General features: G+C 27.3%; 1 protein-coding gene and 1 long non-coding RNA gene across 2 annotated transcripts; one reads left to right on the plus strand and one right to left on the minus strand.

Moving 5' to 3' along the window:
- Window positions 1-4,979: 4,979 nt before the first annotated feature.
- On the plus strand, window positions 4,980-7,335 carry LOC112702585 (probable transcription factor At1g61730). The gene is made up of 2 exons (XM_025753693.2): window positions 4,980-6,321; window positions 6,941-7,335. Exon 1 carries the CDS (start codon window positions 5,254-5,256, stop codon window positions 6,319-6,321), a length of 1,068 nt encoding a protein of 355 aa, XP_025609478.1. The 5' UTR covers window positions 4,980-5,253; the 3' UTR covers window positions 6,941-7,335.
- Window positions 7,336-7,386: 51 nt separating this feature from the next.
- LOC140174460 (uncharacterized) lies at window positions 7,387-8,937 on the minus strand. Its single transcript, XR_011863756.1, has 2 exons — window positions 8,740-8,937; window positions 7,387-7,784 (listed from the first exon to the last, which is right to left on the minus strand). It is a non-coding gene; the product is annotated as an uncharacterized lncRNA (long non-coding RNA).
- Between the last annotated feature and the right edge of the window lie 1,402 nt (window positions 8,938-10,339).

The following is a 10,339-nucleotide window of genomic DNA, read 5'->3' on the forward strand; positions in this document are numbered from 1 at the left end:
GAATTTTTTTCTTATTTGATTTGAATATCTAGATGTATAACTATTATAGAGATATTTATTTTTCATACTTGCTTATTAAGTCATATTTTATTATTTTAAAAAGAAATTTAAGATATCAATTATTTAAAATTTTTGTTCAAATGATCAAAATTTGTCAATATTTATAAAAAATAATATCAAATATATTATATTTTTTTAAAAGAGTAATATTATATGGACACTACTATTTTAATTACTATCAATATATACAATTAACTTATAAAAAAGTTGATATTGTTGAGTAACTTTATTACTCTCAATACTGCTTGTAATAATTCTTAATTTGTTTTGCATTTAATATATTAACTTCTATTTCTCTAAATAATAAAATTTTTATTCGATTTTAAAAAAAGAATAGCAACTACTGTATTGTTAGTTTTTTTCTAATATTTTAAGAAATTATATTTTTAAATTATAAATTTGAGATAAAAATAAAAAATAATAAATTGTTAATAAGTAAAAAAAATTATAAGTTATTTAATTTTTTAATGTACAGAATAATTAAATTTAAACTAATTAGGTATAATACTATATTATTACATTGTTATTAAATTTAACAAGATAAAAATGTATAAATATTTGTAATTTTTTTTATTTTCTCAATTTTATTTAATTTAAAGTAAATATAAAAATTTATATTTAAATCATACTTTTTTGACATAAATTTAATGGCTAAAGAAACTTTTATTTTTTTTAGTTTTATATTCAACATGTTAAATTATCGTTAGTTTTGTTATTCATTCAGAATTTTTAATTTTTTTTTCATAATTTTTTTTTATTATTCTCTGTACATATATCTATCATTATTGGCTTGTTCTCTCTTCGTTTTTCTTCTTCTTCTTCTTCTCCTTCTACCTCTCTTCCTCGATCATAATTAATATAACTCTTATATGATTCATCTACACTCTTATAAATGTAATTAAGAAACAAATTTAAATAAATAAATTAAATATTTTATTTACCAATCTATAACAATATATCTCTATAACGTAACAACACACACACATACTGAAGTTTGATTTTGAGAAAAGGATAAATAAGTTCCTAACTTTTTGTCCATCTAACCATTTAAAAATACTTTTAAATTTCTGACCTCTTTAAAAGTCGGACATATGCATCTTTCTATTCATATGGATTTGTCAGACCCAACAAAAAAGTTTAACGTGGACGCCACTATGCAAATATGGTTGTTACGGTGTCCTACGTGGAGGGAGAGTTTTTAAAATGAGATAAATTAGTCCGCCTTCTTCAAAACGATGTTGTTTGATTAGTAGCCTTTGGCACAAATTTTCTTCCCTCAACTTATGTAAAACACGGTAAATTAATTATGAGTTAAGGGAATTAGCAAATTAAAAATTATAATTTAGAGAAGTAAAAATATTTAAAATATGAATTAAAATAATAAATTTAAAGGTTTTGGCCCAAAATTGAGCCAACGGACTAAATCAATTTGACCGGACCTGTATTGGGTCCAAGGCCCAAATATAAAAGCCAAATCAGCTCCTTCTTCCCTTACATTCAGCCAAACACACTGGGAAGAGAGTTGAAGGCACAAATCCTAACCTCCATTTTCAACCAAATTTTAATCTTTCATATCTTTCAATCCGTAACTCCGATTGACAAGCCATCTGCAGCCACGTGTTCCTCTAGAAATTATATTCAAACCATTCTAAACAAAGTGGTAAGAGATTCTGAATTTCGTGCCTAATTCTCTCCTCTTTTTAATTCTGCAATTTTGATTTTGAATATTGAGACATTTTATAATTTTGATAATTTATGGGTGCTCTAGTACGAGTTAGCATTGAGTTTTGTCCATGTAATCAGTGGATAAGATAAGAAACCACTAATCCCTTGTGAATTATTAAATTAGTGAATCCTAGTATTGATTATGAAGAAATTGAATGATATTAGATTGAGTTCATGTGAATTGGAGTTGAATTGGTGGATTTGGGTGCTTGAATTTGAGTCTTGGAAGATGGAAACTCATTACTATGTATTTAGAGGTTTAGAAAGTTGAAAAGATGAGAGATTTTAAGGTGTTTTGGTCTTGGGGAGAAATCGACCAATGTATAGTTTTGGTTTCTCATAATTAATATATAATGTTGCGTGAAAACTTAGGCTAGTTGCCATAAGACAGGCTTTAATATTTTGAACTGAACAGGATATGTGTTGGAATGATTGTGAAATTTGTTAAATGTGTATATATGTGTTGTATGATTGAGTTTGATGATGATTGTTGATAACGTGTTATGTGATGATGAGTATTTGTAAGATTTGGGCCGGAGGCTGTAACCTGTAAGTCCAGATAAGTATGATGAGTTGAGTTTGGTGTGGTTTGTGTTTGGATTGGAGATAATTGAGTTGTGATGATAATTGAGGATGATTATTGAGTTTTGGTAATGTTTAATGTATGATAATATGAATATTATTGAGAAATAAAGATAAGAGTGATTTATGTAAGAGGCATGGTACATTAGATATTGGATAATTGATAAGTGATTGAATAATGTATGGGAAAAAACTTGACCAAGGCATGGTACATTCAAGTTCTCTCTTATTTCATCAATTCACATTCACGAACTTTCTATCATTATCTCTTACCTCCCTTACTATCTATCATCTTACGGCATAATAATCTTTTTTATCCATCTTCTCTTGCATCTTTCTCATTTCATTTAAATATACCGTAAAATCTAATATAATTTGTCTGAAAAAAGTTAAGTAATTTTTTTATCTTATAATTATTTTATATTTTGAGATTCAATTTTTGTATTTTTATTTTTATTCAAAGTTTATTTTTGTTTTATTTTAGTTTCATTAATAAAAAAAGTATTAACATTAGTTTTAATATTTAACCTTTAGGATAAATAATAGGATGGGACTCTTTTTATAAATTAGATGATTAAAAAATTATTTATTATAAAAAAAGTTAAGTCTATTTTTTTACTATAGAAATATGTATAATTCACTCTTGAATTTAATCAAAATAATATATGTTTATATAATTTTTTAAATTTTACATCAATTATTAAAATTATGATATAATAAATGTGTTCCAATAAAAAATAAAAATAATTTCATAACTATTTTTTTGTTGGAACGAAATATGACTCAATAACTATAAAGTCTAATCTAAACAACTATAGATAAGTAATAAAAAACGGACATAAAATTTAACTTTTTTGTTATTTGGTACAAAAATAAATATAATAAAATAAATCACTGTTTTCATATATAATGACATAAAATTTAACATTATCTTTCTCTAGAGCCATCTATTTTTTTAGTTTTTATCCTTATTTTTATACTTTATTTTAATTTTATTAAACCAAAAGGTACTAATGTCATTTAACTTTAATTTTTAATTTTTATCATAAATGAAAATATGTGATTTTGTATGCATTAGATAATTAAAAATACTCATAATAAAAAAGTTAAATTTTCTCATTTGTTACGTTTATAGGAGTGTAGTTGATTTACATCAGAGTTATGATATTTTTTTTTGAATTTTATTTTTAAATTAGTTTATAGGAGTGTAGTTGATTTACATCAGAGTTATGATATTTTTTTTTGAATTTTATTTTTAAATTAGTTTTTACTTTTGAGTGTAATAATTATGAACTAATATATGATGGTAACTAACTGCGATTGAATAGAAGATAGAAAGAAAATAAAAAAATGGAGGAAGAAAGAGATAACAAGTTAACATAAGAGTGGTGGTGAAGCATATGTAGATAGATAATGATAAGAAAAAAGAATAATAAAACCAAAAATTAAAAATTTTAAAAGAATAATAAAACTAAAGATAATTTAAAATGTTCAATATAAATTATAAGAAATAAATTTTTTTTAGCTATTAAAATTATGCAAGAGAAAGAGTGATTTAAATATAAATTTTTATAAATTTATAATTGAAAAATAAATAAATTTACAAATATTTATAAATTTATATCTTCATTGTTACACATAGTAACAACGTAATGATTTTAGTATTATATCTAAATTAATTTAAATTCAATTATTCTATATATTAAAAAATTAAATAACTTATAATTTTTTTATTTTTTATTTTATTATTTTATACAAAACTTTTGAATGCGTGATATTTTAATTTTTTTTAAAATGATAAAATATGACTTAACAAGTAAGTATAAAAAATAAGTATTTATATAATAGTTATACATTTAGCTATCTAAATCAAATAAAAAAATAATTCTTTTAACACAATGAATATGTATGAATCAAAGTGATAAACAAAAATGAGAACTCTGATAGTGGTATAGTGGTAATTGATTGCGATTGGCATTAATAGAAGAAGAAAATAAGAAAGGATAATAAAATAAGGCGACATAGTAGTAACGACGAGAAAATAATAATTATGCATGTAAAAAAATAGTAAGAGAAAATAATAATGTATAATATGATGAGATGATATAATCAAAATTAAAATTAATAATTTTAAAATAATAATAAAATTTAAGATAATTAAAGATATTCAATATAAAATTAAAAAAATAATTTTTTATCTATTAAAATTATGTATCTTCTAAAACAGTGTTTTGAATATGAATATAAATTTTTAAATTTATTCCAAATTAAATAGGATTGAAAAAATAAATAAATTTAATATATAAATAACGAATTTGAAAATAATATTAGTAAATCTTTATCTTAAATCTGTCAAACATAGTAATAACATAAATTTTTTTATTTTTTTATTTAAATTTATTTATTTTATACTTTTACATATACTAAATAAATTAAAATTTTTATTTTTTATAATTTATTTTTTAATTATTGATATTAAATTTATAATTTTAAAAATAAAATATAAAGATATTTTTTTAATTTAATAAAAAAGCGGTTGAACAGACACTGTTTATTGAGCCGCTAATAATTCATAATTTTAAAAATTTAATTGAATTAATTGGTTCAACTGGATTAAATAAAAATCAAAATTTTAAGCAAAAAACTATCTGGAATACATTCGGTAAAAAAACCGATTTAATTGACGGTTAACTAGTGAACCGTTTGAACCGGGCATTTTCTTTTATGATTTCCGATTTTTCAATTAAAAAAGAAAAAGAAAACCGCCCCACTGTCTCTCCCAAACGAAACCCTAGCCTTTAAAATTCGCCAAGTCTGTCCAGAGAGTGAACTAAGACAAACCCTAATCCTAAATTCACTTTTTCCCTCCTGAATTTCGGAGTTTCCATGGCGAAGCAGAAGCAAGTCGCTCCTGAAGACTCTGACGACGAATCGCAGGTTCCCAGGCCTCAGCCCGAACAAGAAGATAGCAGCGAGGAAGAAGAAGCAGCAACTTCATCTGACGAGGACGAAGACACAGACCAAGGCGAAGATGAACCCAGGAAGCCTCAACCGCAAAAGGTTTCCAAACCCTCGTCATATTCTTCTAAACCCTCTCCAAAGTTGAAGTCTCAACCTTCGGCTTCCGGGTCAAAGCGCGCAGCTGAAAACAGTATCGACGACTCGAAGCAACCAAAACGTGGGAAGAAGGCACAGGAGGATAACGCCGTCGGCTCCGTTGAAGAGGATCCGCAGAAATCCAAATCCCTCTTTCAGAGGGTTTTCAGCGAGGAAGATGAGATAGGTATCTTGAAAGGCCTGTCTGAGTTCATCGCGAAAACAGGGAAGGAACCCTATAAATGCGCTGATGAATTTTACGATTTTATGAAGGGGTCGAACTTGATTCGGGCAAATGTATCATGCATGCAAGTGAAGGAGAAGATCCGCCGGCTGAAGAAGAAGTTTGAAAACATCCTAATAAAAGAGAAGAACGGCAAGGGGACAACCTTAAAGCCGCACGAGTTGGAAGCACTTCAGTTGGGAAAGAATGTTTGGGGCCACGATGGCCGTGGCGGTGAAGCAGTTCTCAAGGAAACTGCGAAAAAGGATACAGTTAATAATGAGAAGGCTGCGAAGAAGGCGCTAGTGCCCCATTCAAAAGGAAAAGCTGAAGCAAAGTCCAAACTAAATTCTGAACCTTTGGATTCAAATGAAGGTAGAAGGATGAGTGAATTTTCTGTGACTAGTTTAGCTTTGACTTCAATGTTGAGGTACGATGGGACTTTTGGTAAGCCTTTCGGTGAAGATTATATTAGAAAGGGAATAGAGTTACTTGGAGTCTCAAAGAGGGAAGACATCGAGGCTAGGTGGAGGAAGTTCAAAGACGCTGAAAATAAATTGTATGTGGAGATAGCTGAATTCTATGCCGAACAGGCTAAGTTGATATATCAAGCAAATAGCTCGTCGTCCTCCTAGGTATATATCTTGGTTGCATTTTTGTTTTTTTGGATTCTGGCATTTTGATTTTATTTTGACATGTTTAGGTTCATGGCATTTTAGTATTGTATGATATATATTTATCTCCATTGATTCAAGAATTTTATGTTTGGGAGTTGGAGGAAAGGGAAGCAAAATGGAGGTTTTAGTTCACTTGTTCACCAAAATCCAACTCACAAAAAAATTAATTTGACAGTCTTTCAATTTTGATTTTCCTGCAGCTTAGTTTCAGTTTTTCTAAGTTTTAATGTTATTGTTAGTTTGGCTTGTTCTTATTCTGTCATAGTAAGATTATGAGTGATTTTAGCACAAGTCTGTATATCGCTATAACTTTTTAAGTTTCAAGTATTTGGTGTACTTCTATGGCAGATGATTAACTTCAAGAAGAAACATAACTCACCTATGAGAATTATAGAACAAAACAATAAAAGGGAATACTATGCTAAGTCAAACTATTGTCTGTGAGTTATGTTTTTCTTGAAGTTAAAAGCAAATAATTTTTAATAATCCTATTGGCTGAAAATAATTAAATGGATGGATTATTTTTTATCCGAAGAATATTTGTTTCACCCTTTCTACTTTCTATGTTATTTTTCAGATAGCGAAGGATGATACATTATCTAAAACAGGACGAAGTGTATCGAGCATTTGTGGAATATGCAATTGTATGAATTTAGTATAGTTTCATATTTAAACTAGTTGGTTGCTGGGCTATATGTCTCCTGATCTTGTTATATATGCCACTTTTTTATTTTGTTCGATAGTAGTTTAGAAATTTTGATGATTTTTGAATATCTTAACCGTTAAAAACATGGTTTGTGTTTTGGATGAAGATTCCTCTGCTTAGTGTTGTGACTTGCGAGCACCAAAGCGAAAATAGATGCCTCTCTGTTTGTTAAGCTGCTTAGCTTTTACTGGGTCAAGAAAACTTTTTCTCTATGTATTCATAACATTATTAATTAACCGAGTTTAGTGCTTGGTCACACGATAAAACTACCATGACTGCCAATCTATGTGGACTTCGTTTGTTCTTAATTCTTATCATCATCACAAATATTTCTTCCTAATTGCATTATTAAAGCACAGTAGTGTATGTCATAAGAATATTTACAATTATTTAAAACTTTTAAGGAAAAGAAAAATGTAAAACTTTTTAAATAAATTATTTTTTGTATGTGTTGCTGGTTCATAGAAGATTAGAATCAAGTATGAGTTGGTAAATTTTTTACGTTATTACTGTGGTGATGGCAATTGCGGAAAACGGTTATTACTGTGGTGATGGCAATTGCGGAAAACGGTGTGGTTTTGATGTGGTCGTTGATATTGATATTGATGCCGAATATGGATCTCCTAAGACAGCTGGATAAACCTCCAAGCATGTTGCTTGTAATACCTCCAGTATCTTTGTGCATGGATGTGTTTCGCAATGCAACTCAAAGTGTCTAAGATAAATCTGCCAGAAGAAAACTTTGTTATAAGTTAGCATTAGAAAGAGTTAAAGCAACCGAAGCACATTATCAAAATACAAGCTCAACAGCTAAAGCAATAATAATGTCAAACATAAATGCAATATAGAAAATCAGTAAGAAACAAAACAATAATAATGTCAAACATAGATGCAATATAGAAAATCAGTAAGAAACAAAAGAAGAAAGAAATAAGAAACAAAAGAAGAAAGAAAAAAGAAGCAGCAACAAAAGTTAAATACCACCAACAAATAATCACTATAAATCCTGAAATCAACAACTATTTCAACAAAAATTAAGAAATATCATACTTAAAAATTAAAAAATGGCAACAGCAGCATAACAAATTTATTTTAATCAACAATTTCAACAACACAAAATCAATGATTTGATTAATTTCAGATTCAAAAATCACAAATTAGAGTATCAGACACTGAAACAGACTCAACAGTGATGACACTAAATTAAACAGACCATTAGCAAGGAAGAAGAAGAAGAGTATTAGCAATATTATTTGAACAAAAAATTCAGAAATTAAAAGTAAGAAGAAGAACCGAGCATTCAGAAACTAAACAAAGCCATCAGTAACCAGAGAAAAATTAAAAGAACCATCAGAGTAACAAAACTTCAAACATTCATAGCAAACTTCAAACCATCAGAGTAACAGATCCAGAACCAAACTTTCAGAGTAACAAAATTTCAAACATTCACAGCAATTAGAAAACAGAGTAACAAAACATTCAGAACCAAACTTCAAGGACCATCAAAACTTCAACAAATTGAAGAAGACTTGAACCAAGACCAAAACAGACTTGAACAAAAATTGAAGCAGAGTTGAACAAAAATTGAAGCAGACTTGAAGAAAAATCAGAAATGGAGCAAAAATTGAAGAAGACGACCAAAGTGAAAATGAAGAAGAGAAGCCACTAACCTGGGTCCGTGCCGAGAAGCCAGTGAAGATGAAGAGCCGAAGAGGAGCTGGGTTAGACGACGACGCTGAGGAACTGAGTTAGGCGGAGGGCAACGCGGCTAGGGTTTCTTTCATTCAGAGTTCTCCAGAACATGGATGAATGAATGATTGGGGGAAGAGGGGGGTTGGGTCACGAGGGATCACTGGATCGATGGATCCATTTCTTTTTTTTTTTTACAAGTTTAAAAACGGTGTCGTTTTATCCGAACCGATCGGTTACCGATTTGGCCCAATCGACCGGTTTTTGGCCGATTCGCCGGTTTTCCAACGATTTTCTTTGGAACGGTTATAAAGGTAGGAACGGACCGCTTGCACTGCTGGTTCCCGGTTGAACCGGTTCGACTGGTCGGTCCGGTTCGGTTTTCAGAACCTTGCTTAAACCTCTAATTCCGGATTTTCATTTTGTTCAAGAGAATTAGAGGCTTATCTGAGAAATTTAATTCTAGTTATAGACACGACAAAATAAAGTGGGACACGGAAAAAAATCCAAAAAAAAGTTAAAGTTACAGAATGCTCTGATATAAAGTGAACTAGTGAAATTACTAAGAACTTTAATAGCATTAAGATTTAAATCACTTTCAGTCTAAGATTTAAAAATAGCGTAATCAATAACATCACTACTATTTCTTTTATAATAATTACGGACTAAGCTAGTTAAGTTTTCTAGTGTCTTAATTTGAAGACTTTATTGAATTGAGTATTTGAAATTTTGAATACAAAAATATACTCTCCTTGTCAAGGGAATTTTTTTATTTAAATTAAATAAATATAATATTTAACAAAATGTATAATAGATAGATAATTTATAATTTTAAATATGTGCATCCATAATGTAGTAAAAAAAATCTTTAAAAACGTAAAGAAGTCTAAATATGACGGTATGTCTAAAATGAGCTTAACAATTATGTGTTTATTGAATGAGCCACATTTATATAGATCATTAGATTTTATTAGATGAACATCAAAGACTAATATAAAGAAGAGTATTGATGGACTTTAATACATATAGAATATCCTAATACATAAATAAATACTTTAAATGACAATACTTTAATACATAATACTTTAAACGGCAACAGAATCTTTTATTCTTAAATAATTAAATATAAAATATATAAATACAAAATATATGAATATTTTTTATTTATTAAAATTAATTACTATGCAAAATTTTTTATAATATTAAAAAATTATATTAAAATGATATTTTAAATTGTTTTACTGTAATAGATTTAATATATTTTTTATTTCAATTTTATTATACGATTATAATTATTTAATATATAAAAAATTAATAAATAGTATATATATATATATATATATATATATATATATATATATATATATATATAAAGAAGATTATCACATATTTTATTATATAAAGATAAAAATATTTTGTTCTAAAAAATATAAAATAAATAAATACAAAAAATATAAATTTATTATTCATTAAGATTAATTATTATATAATTTTTTATAATATTAAAAAATTATATTAAAATGATATTTTAAATTACAACATAAAAATATAAAATAATTAAAATTTATTTTATATTTCTTG

Source organism: Arachis hypogaea, chromosome 7 (assembly GCF_003086295.3).
Source record: "Arachis hypogaea cultivar Tifrunner chromosome 7, arahy.Tifrunner.gnm2.J5K5, whole genome shotgun sequence".
NCBI lineage: Eukaryota > Viridiplantae > Streptophyta > Magnoliopsida > Fabales > Fabaceae > Arachis > Arachis hypogaea.

Bases quoted from the DNA above. Each gene is read 5' to 3' on its own strand.
- LOC112702585 (XM_025753693.2), top strand. From the start codon at position 5,254: ATGGCGAAGCAGAAGCAAGTCGCTCCTGAAGACTCTGACGACGAATCG.